The following is a 20,203-nucleotide window of genomic DNA, read 5'->3' on the forward strand; positions in this document are numbered from 1 at the left end:
TTTCCCGTTACTTATCGCAATGTTATTCCTTCGGATAAAATTTCATTTTCTATCTCTTCCGTCGAACGCAGGACTCTCCTTACATACTTCGTGACAAAATATAGTTTTTCAGCTTACAAGGGTCGACGGAGTAAACGATATGGATTATTAACAGGTGGCACGTTGTTTCAAAGATGGGTTCAGAACTCAAAGCTCAATTTTGTTATTTTCTTGCCTTCTTCACTAACGTTAGTGATCCGAAAATATTTCGACTGCTGTGAAAAGCCGTATCGGGTTTCTTATTTTCGTCTCTGTTCGTCTGTGGATGAAATTTTGTCACAACAGTTTACAGTAGATATATCGTACAACTCTGCAAATGTAATTAAAGCAGAACATGTCACGAGGGGAAAACCGTCAAAACTTAATATAATTATTTCAACGCATGTACTTCTGGTACAAATTGACGAACGTGAGACAAATTCCACCGTATTAATCGTATAATATGTATAACAGACACGCCGAACAAGAATTTGATGATTCTATCACAGATGACAGATTTACTCAAGAATATATCAACTGTAACGTAAACTCTCTATAAACTTTATAAACTGGAACTTTTCAGAGTTATTGAAACGATTGTACAAGAAAAGGAGTACCACATGTTTTACGGAAAATAAATATCAGCAAAAACGTGTGAGGATTTTTTTTTTTTTTGCAAAGATCACTGTTCAATATATTTGACGAAATGGTACGAAAATATTTTAAACACTAATTATAATTTAATAACAAGTTATTTCTGTTGTGATTTTTCCCGTCGGCAATTTTTGACAATATTCCGCGAGATTTTTTTAGGTCAAGAATTTTTGCGAGTAGATTAGCAAAATCGAATTTGTCTGTTTATCAAGCGGTATTTTTGAAGCGAGAATATACGTAGCGGTATTTCTTATGTTTGTTCGACATATTTGGCGAAGTCAAGTGAACTTTTTCGGTTCTTTCAGCAAATCTGCTCACACAATGTGTGCATTTTCCTAATTTAGTGGGACGGAATTACATCGTTACGCAAAGCCTTTTATCTATATCGAGAACATTCCGAGGGTGCAGTCTTGTCGGAGTTACGAGAGCCGCTTTTACTTTGACTGCAGCACCCAACTTTCACGGATCTTTAAACTTTGACAAGCTATGCTTGGAAAGACTGCCGGTAACTACCGTAATAAAACAAGCCGGTTATCAAAGGGTTCCCTCGAGATACGCCGATGTCGCCCTCAAGTATGCGCTTGGCGTACAGTCTGGTTAAAAAAAAAAAAAAAAACGTGTCGACTGAAATGAGGTCAAAAGAAATGCAAATTTGATTTGAAAAATGCAGTAACATTATACTCGAAATAAATTTTTAAACCTACAAATTTCGATTAGAATATCCTTTTATTAATCATTTCAGAGAAATTGCATCACGACATCGTCTTTTAAATGAATATTGAAATCAAACGACACCGTCATAATTGATACGCGTTTATACTTTGCATATTAACAAAACGCAAATTTTATCAAACTTTTAAGAGAAAAAGCCAGCATAAAACAAATCTTTGAAAAATCGGAAAAGTAAATCTAGTTTAACGTAATTTTTGGAGAAGGAAAACTCGGAAATCTCCAATAAAAAGTACGAATTAATAACAATCAAACCTCTTGCCAATTTTCAATCTTCATATAGATCATTCGGTCCTTAAACGAATCAGGGCCTAATAATAATAGCATAAAATGATAGTTTGATGTGGCACGACGACGTGCGAGGGAAGCAAGTATCTAATTAACTAGGAGGAATACACGCGTGGTTTCAAGGGGCGGCTGTCTGCGCACAGATGTTATGGAAGTTGACGAAGGCTTGTATCGTTTACCCCGAACCCGAGCTAGGGGCTAATTACTAGCAACTATTAAGGAATTGCGGTTCTCGAACGGTGCCCGAATATATACACCCGTAAATTAGCCGCTGGTATAAATCTGCACTGATTCAACATAATATTGTTGGTGCAGAGCCAAGTTAGGGAAGCGTAGCGTATTCGGTGAAACGCCCCCGTGACACGTATAGCCGCACGGTTAAGCGAGTGGATGGAAAGAGGGTAGAAAAAAAAAAAAAAAACGAAGTAAAGAGAGAGTAAGAAAAGACAACGATAAGTAGGGGGATATAAAATAAATAAAGGGCAAGAAACTCCGCGGGCGAAGAGCGAGAACGTGATGCTACGACTCGTGCTGCAGTTACGGTTAGATGGATAGATAGATACGTAGATAGACGGACAGGAAGTTAGAGAGAAGTATAGATGGAAAGACAAATAGATAAGACGGATAGGTAGATGGAAAGATGGACAGAAGTATAGTTTAAAAGACAAATAGATAGACAGACGTGTTATACATAGGAAGATAGACGCAAGTATAGTTAGACGGGCGAATAGATAGATAAAGGTACTTGGATAGTTAATTTTTCTATTGTTTGAGGAACTTCGCTTGACAAACAAAAATGTGCAGAATACGAGCTTCGTTCACTCACGGACAATTCGAAATGATAATGAAAAATCTTTCACGATCGGACGTTCGCTGAAGGAGAACATGAATTACGAACTAGCATGAAATCGCAGCTGCGTCATTAGAAAATCAAATTGTTAATCAAAGAAACTTGAATGACCTGAATGTGGTTTGAAATCGTTAAGGAATAAATTGAGTTACCTGAAATCCTTGAAAATCATTGCGAAAAATTTGAAATGATAAGTTTAATGATTTCTTGCGTTTTTGTCTGATCTGGAATTCATTGGCACACGTGGTGATACATTCATTTGATTTCCAAGCGAATGATCCTTCGATCTTTCTTGTACGGAATTCTGATCCCCTGTGTCTTCCCGCTATAAGTTCGACTTAGTTTCACGAGCTGTTGAGCTTTCCACTATACTGGACAAACTGGGATGAAACAGTCTTCCGGAGTCTATTGTGCTACTTTTACTGGGAAAGGTTTCGGGAAAAAAAAAAATAAGTCTATACGTAGTCGAGCGATTCTTAAAAGATCCGTATCGCGTCGTTAATTAATACTTCTGATTGTATGACATAGACGTTACATCCCAAATATCTGAATGTATAAAGGCACCTCTTATCAATTATTTCACGCGGATCCACAACCGATGATAAAATCTTTTAGCTAGACTAGTTTGTTAACATAAATCGAAGTCAAAGTAATGAAAAAAAAAATGTGTCTTACTTAGGCAGAAGTCGGTATAATTTGGTACCGGACCAGGTTGAGACGATCGCACGAAGTTGAACAAATACCAGGTTATATTTGTACAGTTTTCATCACATCTGAAACCTCCAACGATTCCTCGTAATATCGCCGGCATTGATCGGCTAGAAATTTTGAATTCTCTACCTCATACATTCGAGATTGAAGCAACAAGTCGAAAGTATCTAAAGCCTCGAATACGAGTAAAAGGAAAGCAGGGTCAAAGTAAAACTACCACACCACGCCAATGACAAACTCGGAGAAGATCGAAGCGACGAGGGGCGTTTTATTTCCGCGTGACAATAAATGCCCGGTTAAGCTAGTCGAGTGGGAAGGACTTTGGAGGAACGATATATATATATATATATATATATATATATATATATATGTATATACACTCGTATATACGTATACACATATATACCGAGGGGGAGTTGAGTCGCTTTTATTTACGACAACTCTGCAGTTAAGTGCGTCCGCAAACTTCGGCAAAATTGTACCTACCTGTGTTATATTAAAAAGGTTCAAGAGTTGGGATAGTCGGAGCTCAGAGCTCAAGGTTCAGGAGTATTTCGCTTCAGCAAGGTTTTCCTTACTTAGGGCGTCTCAAAGAACCTCTTTCGCCTCTTTCGCCTCTTTCTCTCCGCGAGAAGTTCAATTAAAATTGCGAAAAAATTTCAACTCGATTAAAGGATGTAAGTGGAGACTCGTTAAGGGGATATCCGCACCTCGTAAACAGTTCGGAAGTTGGCTGCCAAGAGGATGGGCTGCAGAAAACCCGCGTCGCAGTCTCGTTAAGCCAGATCGACGATGAGCCTTTGAAGTCTAATAATGTTAAGTTGGCACAGCCGTGTTCAATCCACGAGACTCGACTGATGCACAGCCGAAAGCAGTGAAAGCTGTTGATGTATCGAATCGGATATGGGGGACGGTGATTCCATTCGGGTTTCTTTGGTCGCTTTGAAAGGCTTCTTATCCCCCGTATCAGCAAACCAGAATCTCTTTGACGCTGGGGAAGAATTCAGAGGCCAACGATCAATCTCGTTCCAAAAAAATTCACAAACGGTTAAATTTCACTGTTTCGATTATGTTGGCCAAAGGTTGGTGAACCGAAATAACGTAATTCCCCGTGCTCGTTCCTTCCAGAATTCGAAAGCAAAAGGAGTGATCGTCTGAAGCCTTTACGTGAATAAACAGAGTGTTCGACCATCAGGAACGAGGCAGCTCCACTCGAATGATGATGGACAACACGTGTTTCGGATACTTCAGAAACGCATTACGCCCAATGGACAGATATTTCATCAATGGTCAATCCGGCTGGAATTCAAGCTCCTTATCATCGCCTGAAGAGTTTATTATGGTTCGAGAGAACCGTTGTTATTGGTAGCACTTTGTTCAAACTATGGAATAAGTCACGGCGGATGTCTTGATATAGGCATAAATGATACAACTCAAGATATTTGGGTGTTGCAAATGTGTTATTGCATATGCAATGAACGATTAGTTGCGATGGAGCGAAAACTGTTTAGGTGTGCTGGCTTCTAACTAATCAGGAACTGTAACAGTTTTATCATGCTTCCCGTAAATAATATTTTAGAATTTGACGATGTACTATTTCGACGGAAAAGCTAAAAGGTGGAAAACACGCTTGCCTGGGACTCTTCATCGCTAGTTTGCTAAAAATTGTTTACCGTAAAATAAATAACCGGAAGTCGAATCAGGCCAAAATGGGAGGCTCCTATCTTGTCTAGTGATCGAGTGACCCTGAAAATAGATATTTCAATCCACGGCAGTTTTGGAAATAGTCGAGATCTACTAACTGGTAGTAGGATGGTAAAAGGAGTCTAACAAAAAAAAGTTTACTGTGTTTTACAGTACACAAAGTGTAAAGATGCGTCGAAATTAGGAGCGAAAGTGATTTTTTGACCAAAACCAATAGTTTTTCTGCCACCGAGATGACGGGAGTTGAAAATAGATCCATAGGAAAACATGTACGAACTGTTATCGGCCAAAAATCAATACGCTTTGATAATCTCGTTACAAGATACGTTACAGAGTGTGTGTTTATCAAATTGTTATATTCAGAAGCTAAGAGATCCTCTTTAAATATACACAAATAGAAAATACTCGAACTCATAAACAAAACCTTGGATATCGATGCTCCGTTTCATGTCGCACGAAAATGATTAAAAATCTAGTATATTCGTTTAATTTCACTCAACAACAAATTCACTGAAAAACAATAATCTTGAATGAGTAAAATCAACCATCGTACAGTGACATTGAACGAATTTGTTAGATTGTTACCAATTTTGAAGTGATCTGATCCGAAGTCTCGTTATCCAACTCTTCGTTTATAATACCAGTATTTTCTATTCAACTATTTTAATCGTATATTTCGTAACAAGGAGACAAACTCGGTTTTTTCGGGCCGAGCAGAAGTTTGCAATACGAATCGTAGCTGAGCCGAAGACGAATATCGCAAATACGCAAGGCGAAAAGACCGTCGCCTTCTTGTTGCACACGATTCGTTGTATAACAAGAGTATGTTACGCGTTTTTTCACTAAGCACGAAACTGAGTTTGGGGTCGCGTAATGTCAGATTTGGTCGCGACGGCGCATGCGCGCAGTGCAGAAAATACCGCTTTCAACTCCTATGACTTAGAAACTGTCTTTTCCGTACTCCGCGCATGCGCATTCGCAGACTCACTCGACCGTCATAGAAACGAATACTTTGTGTACGGAAAACCCGCATAGAAAAATGCGTAAGAGAGATTTTCGCAGCTTACGAGTATAACGATTCGACAAACACTCAATGCACGACAATCTCGTAACTCGATGGATGAAAGGTATCGATTCTTCGCCAATCAGCTGCCTTAAAACTTGCATAAAATCAAAAATGAATGAATAAGAAAACCGGCAAAAATATGAAGCGATATCCCCTTCAAGATACGACTCTATCGTTCATCATGTCTGCTGCACGACCCCCGCAAAGGGAAGCGTCCGTAGATGTGTCAATGCGTATGCGCCATGTCATATCTGCAGCGTCGGAAACGGGATAAACGCGTCTAAATAATTGTCCCTTCTGTGCCGTTGGACCTGCTCACATTATCTACTCCGTATGTGTGTATAAATTTACGGTGTATATAAGTGCATTGTCCGAGGTCTGCAGAGCGTGCATCATCGGTCTTATCTGTCCGCTGATTCAGTCCCACCGGAAATGCTTTTATAGTGCGAATATTGAGAAGGAGGGAAAGAAAAAGTTACTCGTGGGCGGCGGAGCTCGTTTGACGATAAAAACTGATATAAGGAAGGAGGGAGGGATGGATATATATATATTATATGTATATGTATCATACGAACACGGCTGTCTCGAAACTCTCTTCGAACAGTACAATTTGAAGCTATAAACGAAGGGTGAGCGGTTGAGCTTTTTTTCGCGACTTAAATTGCTGGAAGACTCGATATTGCTGTGTCACGTTACACTTTTACGGGTAAGGTATAAGGTTGAGACTGAAAAACGGAGAGTTTGCGGTTAGTGACTCGAGCCCTAAATTCCTCCTGGGGTGAAATTTTTATCTGAATATCTACCCGCGTTGTATGTTACACGTATAATGCAAAAACAAACTGACTGATACGGAGAAACAGATAAATTGGTAAAAAAATTTCGAGATCAGATGAGATCTGATATATTTAATTGTTCACGATGTAAACGACTGATTGTGAATTAAATATGTCCATGAATAATCTGTCAATTCTTATGGAACAAAATTTCACGACAATTCGTTTCGACGAGTTTATTAGAAAGACAAGCAAGACTAAGGTTTTTACACGTTGTATTTAAATAATGTTTCGTATTCCGAAGACGTAAACACGTCGCGTCAGTTAAATTCCAGAGTAATGCATAAATTATACAGTATAAACATTGGCTTATTCGTCAGGATTGTATAGAAGGAAGAGGAAATTGAAATGAATGGGAATGCGAATGTTGGTTGGAAGGGTGGGGAAATAAGTTTAACCAACGAAACGAAAAGGGCGAAAGAAAGCAAGGACGTAAAAACAGAGAGACAAATGCCAGCTCCTATGATATAACTTTGCGTGAAAGATGAGCCGCTCTTCGTAATAAATTACAGTTAATTTCATTTATTATTTCTTTGTACTTTGTATTTTTTTTTACTCTCTCTCTCTCTTCGTTTCGTTTTTTCCTTACTTCTCTCTCCGTCTCTCCGTTGTTCGGTTGGCCGGGGTTCGTTTTTACACCATTTTTCAGGGAAACGCTGCTGTTATCATCAGCTCCCCAGCAGGAAGCTATAATTCTCGCAAAATATCGAAATGATGATTATACACGTTTAGTACGATATAATAAAACGCAAGGTAGCTGGTGTAATGGATTCCCATGTCGTGGGTATCCCTAATTCTCTTTTTAGGGATTCTTGCTTTATTCTTCACCTTCCCTTTCCTTGTTACTTCTTAAAACCTAAAATAATATCACCCCACCGCTTGCCAACGCGCTATTCACGCAAAAAAGATCAGCACCGAAGCGATAAACACGCGCCAAACGCTCCCAGTGAATACCAATAGAAACACCCACTCGTAGCCTAAACATCGACGGGATGTTCTTGCGAGGTGTAACGTTACGTCGTATTATAAATTCGTTTTAGACCAAGTTGATTATTTCACACGATTAATTCGCGTGTTTGCAATTTTTTATTACAGCCCTTACATGCTAGTGCTGTGCGATTGATCGAATTTGCGTCATAATAATTCTGCAAGTCGATCGGTATGTGAAGCAAAAGAGTCGATTAATCGATTAATCGAAAGAAGGATTACATCGAAATCGTCGAATAACGGATTAATTGGAATAAAGATTAGTCGAAGCTGCCGATTAATCGATTAATCGCACAGCACTGTTATATACATTTATATTTAGCTGACGCGATCGATAAAACCGTTAAACTTCCTTGGCCAAAATTTTCCACACGTTTCGATTATCATATGGAAAAAGATTCGAGTCCTTACTTGTTGTTGTTTGTTACGTTTGAGTTATATGAAGGCGGCCAAAGAATTCCTACATACAGCACATTTGGCCAACAGAACTTTTATTATTCGGGTTAATCATCCACCCGGTTACCCCGGGAATTTTCGCACCCGCTGACGTCAAGGAAATTTTCCAGATTCCTGCACTGAGAGAAATTATTAGTTCCGGTTACCGCTCTGTCCTTAACTATTTTCATTGTTTACCACAATCGAAAAATATAGTTCTAGGTACAAAATGGAAAATTAGTTTTCTAGCTGTTACCGGAAAGTCTAGTATCCGTTACTATTCTTTCTCATTACGATCACTGTTACGATATTTTCTTGCAACTGTTGCGAAAATTTAATGCTTGTGCAACGATAAATTGAGGTTGAAGCCTTGTTTAGCTAAAAAAGTAGAGTAAACCGAACAAACTGATTTCGCGTTGCAATTACCAAAAAAGGATCGACGATAGCGCAAAATGGTTAGGCGTACCTCGTTTTTCGTAATTACAACAATATTCAAACAGTTTTTTTTAACGATACCTGTTTTGCGGAATTTTTCTAGTTACTGTAACAAATGCAATTCGTCTCAGTGTGGAACCCCGTCCAGACCATCCAATTCTTTATAATATGCCAACAAAAAGCGGCAACGGTTTAATTCACGTTGAGTCAAACTAATTAGTCGTATTCAATTGGCTGGTTAAGGAAAACCAATCACCGTTGTTCATGCCTTGCGAGTTTTGCAAAATTTTCGCCGCATCTAAAAAGTGGCCCGCATTTAACTTGTCGTTACTGTTTCAACATCTTTTCAATCATTCTCCAAGTATATCATAGTTATCGCTCTGTTAATGATATTAAACAGTTTTCAAAAAATGGCTTTCGTCATTTCACTCATACGAAATAGGCTGCACTCTATCAAGTTGAAGTTCAGCGCGTCCGCAAGTGCCGTTCGATGTCAGACTTACAACCTCACAATACTGTGCTTGTAAAAACGGTCACGTTGCTCGCAATCGCAAGATCTTACTCCAAGTAAGTATCTTCATATCAAAAAAATATGCCATGCTTTTGTTGAATTTAACTATTCTACTATTTTTATTCGTTTTTTTTTTTTTGCCAACCCAGCCTTTTAGCGCAACTTGAAGTAATCGATTAGTTTTTAGCACTTTACATAAAGGCGATCGAAATGCTTTTTCATCGGAATAGTTTTTGTTTGGTTCAAGAAATTTGGAAAATTGTTTGCTGTAAATGAAACTGAATTGTATTTCACGATGCAGTGGCAAAGGTCATTTTCTTTTTTCATAAATTGTTGAAAAGTTTGTCGTTGATTCGAAGATATCGAACGTTTGGAAAAATATGCACCGAGTATAAAAGAGGAGAAAAGAAATTCGTTATAAATATAGATGCAAAACCTTGAGCTACTTTGTCGCAAAAAGCCAGCAAATTATTCGCTGCATATTCAAGCGGCATTTTCGATCGGTGTTAATCCGTTCACTTTAAAGCGAAAACGTTAATTCAAAATGCCATTATTTAAGTGAAGAAGCACTCTTTGGACGATTTTGAGATGTTTTGGACATGTTACAGAATTGAATTTTTTTTTCAAAATCAAATCTTAATTAATCAAAAATTATTAACATTTGCTGGTTATTGCAACATTAAATTTTTAGCTTACTTACACACATATTTTTTCAGTCAAATAAATCTTTAACATTAATTTATTCTTACACCCCCATCAAATTATAAGTAATAGTCACGTAAAATATAGTACGAGTGACCATTGTAAAAAAGAATATTATCACCAGCACAGTAAATTTTTCGGTTAATTAGAGAATCGAAACGCATTTTTATTTCGTATGAAGACAGGGCAGGGTTGAAGTTCCGAATTGGAAAAGTTTCGAAACCACCTAATTCCGAATTATTTGGTGGTGAAGCTTGAAGTAAAGAAATCAAACTTTTATGAAACAACAAAGTTTCGAATGGTCGGAAAACCAACGGCTCCAGTTTTAAAATGCAAGATAGATTTCGATACAGCAAAGTTCCCAAAAGTAAAGTTCCAATAGAACAAAATTTCGAAAAATAAAGTTTCGATGGAGTAAAATTCTGAAAATTAAAATATGCTCAGTCAGCGTAGTTTACTCAACGAGTGGGTGTGAAAGATCAGAATGACCAGGCTTCGGAACGTAAAAATATCAAAACTCCAAAACAAAGAAAAATCAAAGTGGAGAAATTTCTCCAAGCTAGAAATCCACAGAATTGAAAATCTTCGATAATTTACGATTTCGATGTTTCAGATTTTTAAATTTCGCACTCAGTTTCGCACTTTCGGAACTTTGAGCGTCGGGTTTCAAAGACCATTCGAAACTTTGATGTTTCGTCAAAGTTTGATTTCCTCACTCTAAGTTTCGCCACCAAAAAATTCGACGTATGGCGCTTTCGGAACTTTTCAAATTTGAAATTTCAATCCCGCCCCTTCTTGAAGACAGTACAATAACCACAACTGCAAGAAATTTCTCTCTCGGTGCCGGGATTGAATTTTTGAAAGATCCAAGAATAATGTATCCCAACTCGTGCTCGCGCTTGACGGTAAAAAACGCGTATTATTGGTACCCGCACCGAATGTATGTATGTAGAGGAAAGTACAGCCTGAGCCAGAGAGTCGAGTGATATATTACACTCCGCAAGCTCGCGGAGGCGTCGCGACGCGACGCGGGGGGCGAGTTAAGCATGTGAGAGATGAAAAAACTCATCGAGCGGAGGAGTATGGCCCCGTTTTTTTATTTTTTATTTTTCACTTCTGTTACCCGAAAAGTTGAAAATTAATTCGGTTGATCCAAGCGCGTCTAGATCTTCATCTTTTCCATTTTCTTTACATAAATACAACCCGACGTCTTTCTGTCTTTCCGACGTCATAACTCCAGAACTACCGAACCGATTTTGATTCTTTTTTTTTCCCTCTCGATAGCTGTAACGTCTGAATAGATTTTATACACTATTTTGTTACAACAAGATCGATGGTTTTTCGGATACAACGATATCTGTTGGTCAAATATATTTTCAGTGGAGACTTCAGTCTCGATAATTAAAAAAGTTGATTTTATGGAATTGATGGTAAAAAATTAAATAACAAAGGATGGAGGTAAAAGTTTTGAAAACAAAAAATCTTAGGTAAAGGTAACAGGTTCTTTGGCTGCCGAGGCACAACGAGTTTCGTGTTTGAAATACTGACAAAAAATTTCCCCCGCAAGATTCAAGATGTTGAAACGATAACTTTTTGTTATTAAAACTGATGAACGAGTTTTTTTTTCTTTTTCTTTCTTTTTTTTTTTCTTTTTAATCACGATATCGTCTAGATTAAAGAGGCCAACTAACAGTCCGGAAGGCGCATCTTGATTCTAATTTTGATCAGGGTAGAGGGAAAAGATCAAATATTTTCGTATAATCTATTATGAAATACGATGTGAGTGAGCTGTGGTGTCTGACGAGGGAAAGTGTTAGACGTTATTGAAAACCTCCTAACCCAATATTTGAATGACCTTTTATTCATGGGCCCGAGTGTATACATGGTCGATGATGAAGTGTATAAAACAACCCAGCGGCTTGATCGAGTTTGAGCATCCGATCATATCACGCCTACATATATATTTTTATATTTCTAAGCGAATCTCTGAACCGAAGACATGGATATACGTATCAAAGACGGGGGAAATTGAAATGAAATTTAAATGCAAATAAATGCGATGCAGTTTGTCAGCGAAAATCGTCTGCATCTCCTGTTAGATATACCTATACTATAATCGGAACGACGAACGATACGTAGGATACCTAGACGTAATAATATGGGCTGCACTAGAATTGGGTGAATCGATACGTGGCCATAAACTATTAGGGCATAGCTGCAGCTGCCTGTGCGTATGGGGCATTCCATGCGAAATCGATCTGCAATTATTTGACCCTCAATGTTTTGGTTTTTGATAATACATTTTTAAGTCATGATTATGGAACATCCAAAACCCCCGATTGATTTTATCTTCAATTTGATTTTTATGGAATCATTTTTAAGTTAAAAATATTCAAACCTTCTCAGAGGTCCGCATTACTTTCAAAATCTTGACAAAATTCTCAAGAATTTTATACCCTATTATTTTGAAACTGGTACAAAATGGAATAATTTTTTTTTTTTTTTTTTGCCAGATTCTCAAAAACTTTGAAAATTTTCATCGATTCGAATCTGTGTGACTTTGTATAAGTACTCGTCTTAAAGATTTTGGAAAAATCTCGAACTATTAATTTTGCCTTTCAACGCATTTTAAAATAATCTCGACAAAAAAATTAATTCTTGAAAATGTGTGGTAAATTGACTTGTATTTTCAACTCAAAACGAATGTCATTTCAAGTAAATTAGACGGAAGAAAATAGGTACAAAGATTCTGCAGCTACACGTAAAGAGTTTGACAAGAATTAAAAAACCAATGTGGGTCAAAATAGAATTATTTCGTATGGAATGCCCCCTATGTACACACACACCCTTACACGTGCAAGTATAAAGTCGTAAAGCGACGAGTGAAAATCTGTGTGAATAAGATCGTGGAAAAGCTCGAGATCCGCGAGCTCAAGACGTCTCGAATCGCTTATCGGTAAGGAAACGATAAGCGGAAAATGGCCAACGCTAAGGAAGGAGTAAAACGAGGAGGGTGAGGAGGGAAATAAGAAGGGAAGTAACTGGTCCAACTAGACATTCGGAGGCGGAATCGGTGGCTATGCTGGGGTGTATCAACGAGTCGGCCGAAAGGCGTGGTCAGAGGAAAACCCGAGAAATGACAATACATACATGTTTACATACCCGACTATGCTGTGTGTGTCTTTCACTTCGGGGTGTTTTTCGGACCCCAAACCATCTCGACCTCTCTCGACCCGATCATCACTCGCGACCCGACCGAGTCGAAACGAATTGAAACGCTTAATGCGGCCTGAAAAGACGGAACGAAAATCCACGATGCTTTCACCGTTAATGAAACATCGATGAGACGAGGAAATACAGTTTCGATAACTATTGTTCTACCCCGTCATTTCCCGTTTCGCGGAGAGTCTCAAGGGAATAAATAACGTTTCCTAGCTGAGTGCCTGCCAAAATGATCCCGCCGAATAGTACATTCCCACACTAGTGCGGGAATCAAATCGAAATATCTACACACGCTACGGCAAAAGATGTTTCGATTCAATTCCCGGAATTGCAGATTACGCAACACAAGTTGCGCGTACCATTTTTCCTGAGCGCGCAAAATTCGAGTCTTCGTGCTCTGATCAGTGCGCAAAATAGTACATTACCGCACTAGTGCGGAAGTCACTTTTTCCGCCAGCTGCTCCGTCCCGGTTTTTAGGTAGAAAAAAAGCGAAAACTGTACGTGTATTACAAAAAAGATATTTCGATTCAATTCCTGCAATAGCAGATTGCGCAATTCGTGGCTTTTTTTTCTAACACTTTTTTCCCCAACTGAATGCGCAAAATAGTACATTCCCGCACTGGTATTAGGAAGAATAGTATGTGCAACACGAGTTGCGCAATCTACTATTTCCTTCACCGAGATAAATCTATTATGGTTACATCGCAGTTCACTAATATATCTTCATTCCAAAATATTGAAAGTGTAACGATTCCTGTTTTACTATAATTTTCTAATCACTTTAACGAACAAAACCTTTCTCACTGTTGAGTATACTGTGCTGTAAAGATCGACGGTACAGTATCAAGTTATTTTGATAATCGTGAAAATTTAGTCGCTATTTCTGCTCGGTATAAAGCGTATATGGTAAGGAGATTACAGTGAGAGCTTTTGAGTGTAGTAACTAGTAATAACAATTTTCCGAACGGTCTCATATCCTCTTCTCAAACGAATTGGTTATATCATTTCGAAATGCCGATAGCAACCGTTTTATGCCAATGCAACGCTTCATTCCCTGCGGAAATATCACTGCACGTTTCCTTGAATATAATGCTTATTCAAGTTACAAATCTCAAAAATCAATCAGAAATACATCTGAGAGGATTACAAGGAAGGCTGTTACAAGTTAAAATAATACGAATATTCGGTGAAACGATTATGATTTTCCGAGATAAAGCATCGTGATTTTGAAAATCCAGTTAACTTTTCTTCAAGCCATTGAAGATTCATTGTCGTTTCATAGAAATGTAAAAATCAAGATTTTCAACGTCTTGGACCAAAATCTAAACTGAACCAAAGCAAAATGCTTGACTTTCAAGCAGCTTGAGAGTTTTGCACTGTTCAAAATATGAACGCATAAGGTATTTATCGTCGCTTGCCGATGAAAAGATTCTTGTGAAACTGTATAAAAAAATCGGCAGTATGCTACAAATTTCAAGTAAAATAATAACTCAACTAAAATTGTTCCAATAAAAATTTTCCCTCTTCCTCGCTAATCTTAAACAGTTTTCCTTACACCGGCTGGAGGTCAAAGAACTGGCAATGAGAGAAATAAAGTTAAGCCAGCTAAATTCTGGGATCTTGAACAATGCACTTGGCATTCGGTGCAGCGGATAGTGAAATGCATTTAAACCGCGGGATACCCGGAAAGCAAGGCGGCACCGTGAGGATGAAAAATTTAAGAACCGCACCTCGAACGCTGCAAAGGGCTCTTCGAGTTAATTGAGTTTTTCCACTTCCAGCTTCCAACTTCTCCTCGTGCGCGGATGTTGTTATGTCCCGTACACCTTCGGGTTTGGTTTTAGAACCCGAATGTCATGAATACAATTAACTTCGAAAACGAGCGTCATTACGCCCCCCGATACCCCTAAGCGTCAGCACTTTCCTTGATTTCTTTAACAAAATTACACCAGAGCAGACTTTTATAATCGCCCGGATCATTCCGAACAGCCGTGCTTAATTCCCGCGGACAATTTAGTTTCGAAAACGCAAACGACCCACTTTATAATAATACAGTATATAAAATTTAATTACTTGGAATAACGTGTTGGACCGAATCCCCAAATTATTTCGAATATAATCCGTTTCATCATTTTTTCTGAAATTCATAATTCTTTCAAATTCAAACAATAAAAATCGCTCATCGTGAATATTTTTAAGAACGTAGCTCAAAAGTTTGTGTTATTCTTAAAGATAATTTTTAGACATTTTCAAAAGTGAAATTTATAGATTCCACACTGTTTGTTTAGCCATTTTGGTGAAAATTTGTTTACATACTTTACACAAGTATACAAGTTTAGCGAAATACTGAAAATTTTCACAATTTCAATTAAATATATAAGAATATATAAGAATACATAAGCGAATTCGTAATAAACGGACATTTTTATTACGTAAATTAGTCTGATAATCAATTTTCCATTTTCGATATTCAATTCCTTTGACCATTTTCTTGAAAAACAAAGTTTATCAACAATTCATCCAAGTTATCACATATTTGAAGTGATCGTAGGATTCGTTGAAAACAAAATTTCTCAAAATCTGATCTAACCTAATCTAATAAATTTGATTTATATAAGGCATTTATATCATAAAATATAAACGTAGAAGAATAGAAAATTTTACTTTCAACCTGCATAAAACTGCATGATAATTTTTTTGCCCAGATATGCATGTATTTAAAAAAAAAACATTAGTTCCAGGGTTAAAAACATTAATTGATACGTTGAAGTTAATCATCAGATCGCGGTTAAAATTTTATTCGTGAAATTAAATTTGGGGTAAAAAAAAACGAGGATAATCGAGTGTAATGTAAGATGACCAGAAGCCGAAAGCCGCGGAAGGTCGAGTCGAATTTAGCGAGAGGAATTCGTTCCTCGATGAGTCAATTATGGGGAGGTGTTAAATTAGCCGGAAGTAGCGGGTGCAAAACTAAACGGGGATAAGCACAGTGGGAGGAAAACCGTTGAAATCTGGAGTCGCCGTTTCGGTGTTTATTACGGGGTGAAGGGGGCTAAATTAGGCCGGATAAATCCAGGCGAATACTGTCCTCAAGCGTAGCGTAGCAGACGCTAAGAGGCTCGTTTGGCGATAAAAAGATATGGGGAGAAGAAAAAGTGGGTATAAAATGGGGGCGGGAAAAGCTGAGGAGAAATAAACTGGGGAGTGTGATTAATTCGTTCTGGAATCGTCGTGTGAGGTAAAAAGTACAAATTTCTTGGCAAACACTTGCGACTTGCGAGAGGAACTCGTAAACGATAGACTGAATTACATTCTGTACTCTCTCGTTAATTGCCTGTTACACCGTGCAGGGGGCGAACGTTGCATCCCCTGCAGAACTTTGCTGACACGCAAACTTGAGTTTTAGAAAGTTTCGACAATTCGGAGGGAGATTTATTGCGCTATTCAACGTGAAACAATACGAAAGTTTTTGTGGGAACCGGATAAGCCGAGACTTTGACAGATTGGTAAGGTTCAGATTTTGCTGAAAACGAAGATTCTATAGCCTTTTTTTTTTTTTTTTCAATCTCAAAGACCGTTCACCTGGCATTGTGTTTATAACGCGACACTTGGCGAAAAATTACTCCACTGTAAAATGCGAAGATAAATAAAACTGTGATAGTAAAAAATTATCATAATTATCTTAAAAAAGACTGCTTTACGAGATTAACTCTCTATCTCTCTCGAATGTTTATATTTATTATTTTACATTAAAGTGGTAAATTATTCTTATTCTTTACGAGTTCTCATTTGCATGCACTTGTAATGCAAGAGTTCAGGTTTCAGCGCAAATATTTCTAGTTCATTTTTGGTTGCCCTCAGGCTCGACACTTCAAAAGTTGTAATTTATTAATTGCCATTGAAAATTGGTAAAATCAATTGACTTCGATACCGTCAACTTTTGGCATCCGTACATATCGGCTTGCAAAATTGCCGTCTAATTCGATTTCTCAAATATCACATACAGTTTTGAAAACACCGATGCAGATTATTTCAAAAGTGCTGTATGATATATTATGTAGCGTTGAAAGTCTCGACACTCGTACCGTATTAATTTTCAATCGATTACCGAATCGTCCGTGGAAACCAAACGGCGCAAATCGAACGACATTCGTAGATTATTCACGAGTCAGCACTGGCATCAACTTTTAATGCCATCGAATTCGCGGGAAAAACGAGCATAGAAAACTTGCTTGAATAAATATGTCATTCTTATTCGCTTTTGAATAATGCAGTAGAATTCAAATGTATAAAGTACGTTATATGTGTCATTATTATCCATTTTTGGAGTAAATATAACGAGACGGTGAAAGAGATGAGAAATTTTGAGACAACCGAGTAAAAAGTTTTTCAAATTCGTTTTGAAATATCAACACCGAGTGTTAAAGATTTGGTTTTTCGACTGTCTTTTGAGCGTGGGCAAAACTTTATTAATCTCGTTTTATCAATCGATTCTTCTACATACTGTAGAGCAAAAAAATCAATGCCAAGTACGGGATTGTTTTTGTAATCCGTTTCTCTTTTCCCGCCCGAAAATTTATCCCGCAGATATTATTCGGAGTCGATATATTTATGCGCATGAATAATAAACATGACAGTAAAACAAATATATTGGTAAGGTGTCACCGAAGCTAGTCTAAAAAAAGTCTCCGTGACAACGGTAAAAAAAAAATGTATATGGTAAATTGTTAATGTAAAATTTCATCATACGAACATCTCTCAACCATCAAAGAAATAACATTGTACCCAGACTAGAAACTATTCTTCATCGATGATATTCTTTTTTTTTCAACAATGTTCAAATCGACGTCACCTTTCATTGGCAACAATTAGCATCGGCGCTGCGTTGTAAGAAAGAATAATTAAGCGCTCGTAATTTCATTAAGTTTTCGATATTATTAATTTCCAAAAAATCTCCGAGTACAATAATCGTAAAAAAGTCGACGCGCGACTATCTCGTTACAAAATGAATAAAAAGTATCGATTCTCGGGCAGCCAACCTGCGTAATACACATTCCTCCAATTAACCATGGGTTGGTTGTCCCACAATTTCGCATTCAGAGGACGCATCGAGCCGCATTAATATCCAGTCGGCAGACAGTTGGGCATTAATTAATTGCCTGACAAATAAACAGACTCGCAGGGTGTATGACGTTAATTGTTAACAATTGCCGCATCGGTGTTCAGGATTCAACCCCTTCGGCTTGCATTGGGGGAGGGAGTCCGGTCTGATAACGCAGGTTCTTTCGATTCGGTGTAAACACCGATTTACGTAATTCACGCACGTTTCCACCCGCTGGGGGTTGGAGAAATTTGAGGCGAGGGGGGCGGGATTTCGGCGCGTGCCGAAATTCTACCTCATATCACAAAACTCGCCCTTGTTATACCTCCGTTTCTCACAATCCCTTTCTACCGGGGTGAATAGCCGAGCTTCCTCCTGCGATAAGACGCCCCCGGCTATATCAGATTTCACTTAGGATGCTAACAATCGACCTCTTAACTTATCTACACCGGTGTAATAACCTCGGCCCAACTATAATGGGACTCCTCTTTCCCGAATTGCCCATTTTTTACAACAAGACTTCACATGCTATACTTTTATCGCAATATGCCGGGTTTTCGTAGGATTTTCTTTAAACAAAACGTAATTGTTTTTTTTTTTTTTTCTTCACCGTCAACCGTGTAACCCAATATTGTATATTATGGTTTTAATTATATTACAAATGTATTCGATCAACGATCATTCGGAAAAGTTTCAAAAGTATATAAAAGAACGTTAACGTATTTCTCGGAAAAGCGTCAAATCAAATTTCTCTGATTAATCCACGATACGTTCAGGAAATACTTTGAAATTTCGTACTTTGAAATGTACGTGAGGGTTTTTGAATATATTTCGAACGATGTTTTGACAAAATCAATGATAAATTTTCTCATTCAACTCGTTGAATAAATCTGCGAAATTTAGACTAAAAAAAAAAAAACAATTAGTCATCAATATAATTACAGCGCGACGAAATTACCAACACCTGACGAACAGGTTAATCAAATTTTAATAAGCAAAACAAATTGATCTGGAAAAAAAAAATCGCTGATAACGAGCAAAATTAAAACTGTGTATATAGATTTAAGATTGAGTGACTGACGTAAAAATCTGTCACCTATAATAATGCGAATCTTGTTAATTTCTCAAGACTAAATATCACACGATTTTCGTTATTACGCAAAATTGTGCCAGCTAAATTTCACTGTGCGGTAATCCCGTGATGGTAATAAAGTTTCGGGCGCAGGTGAATGTAATTAAACGTCACCGAGGCTAAATATTAGCTGCGTGTTTTGGTGGAAAATGAAGAAATTTAATCTGTCAATACGTCGCTGAATTTTCGCGCCTCGACAATTTTGCAACGAATTTCGCAGCTAACCTTAATCGCGAATCTCTCTAATCGTAAACCTGCTCGAGAAAGTTTCTCGCGGCGCGTTTGTAGCGTGTCAGAGAATTTTTTCGCGCGTCAGCCCGTGATCCATGGATCTATGGATCCGTTTTACGCAACAATGATAATTGTCCTACGGCTCGGGTCAACCAACCTTCTTCGTTCGGAATAGAGCGGCGACGGTGATTAGATTCCCCGGGATCCCGATGAGCATGAATAGCACGCAGCATCCGGCGGCGAAGTAGAGCAAGGAACGAGGATAGTCGGCGAACAGTTCCGCCAATCCCGGATCCTCCAAGACGTCTTCGAGCTGATAGTCAGAGTTATTTGCCCACGAGACATTGCTGGCCATCCAGTACTCCAGCATCTGGAAAATCGTTCGATAATGGTTGGATTTTAAAGATCCGACAAGAGGGAAAAGAAGAAGAAAAAGAAAGAGGACGAGGAGGGTGTGGAAAACGTTTAACCCTTTCAATCATGGCGGTAAGTTTTCTTACCATCTATTTTAGGGGAAGGGGGGGGGCAAAATGGGGTACCCCAAAAATTTCGTAAATGATCAAAAATGTCATCTAGCATCATTTTACACCATT

General features: G+C 38.1%; 1 protein-coding gene across 7 annotated transcripts in view; it reads right to left on the reverse strand.

Annotated features, from left to right (window-relative positions):
- LOC107226993 (G-protein coupled receptor moody) overlaps nucleotides 1-20,203 on the reverse strand; it is an 88,236-nt gene that overhangs the window by 37,173 nt on the left and 30,860 nt on the right. For all 7 annotated transcript variants that reach the window (XM_015667992.2, XM_015667991.2, XM_046744240.1 and 4 more), the window contains one exon: nucleotides 19,768-19,980. In XM_015667992.2, coding sequence (XP_015523478.1) covers nucleotides 19,768-19,980 — 213 coding nt within the window. The remainder of the gene's footprint in view (nucleotides 1-19,767; nucleotides 19,981-20,203) is intronic.

The sequence above is a fragment of the Neodiprion lecontei genome, chromosome 6 (assembly GCF_021901455.1).
Source record: "Neodiprion lecontei isolate iyNeoLeco1 chromosome 6, iyNeoLeco1.1, whole genome shotgun sequence".
Classification (NCBI taxonomy): domain Eukaryota; kingdom Metazoa; phylum Arthropoda; class Insecta; order Hymenoptera; family Diprionidae; genus Neodiprion; species Neodiprion lecontei.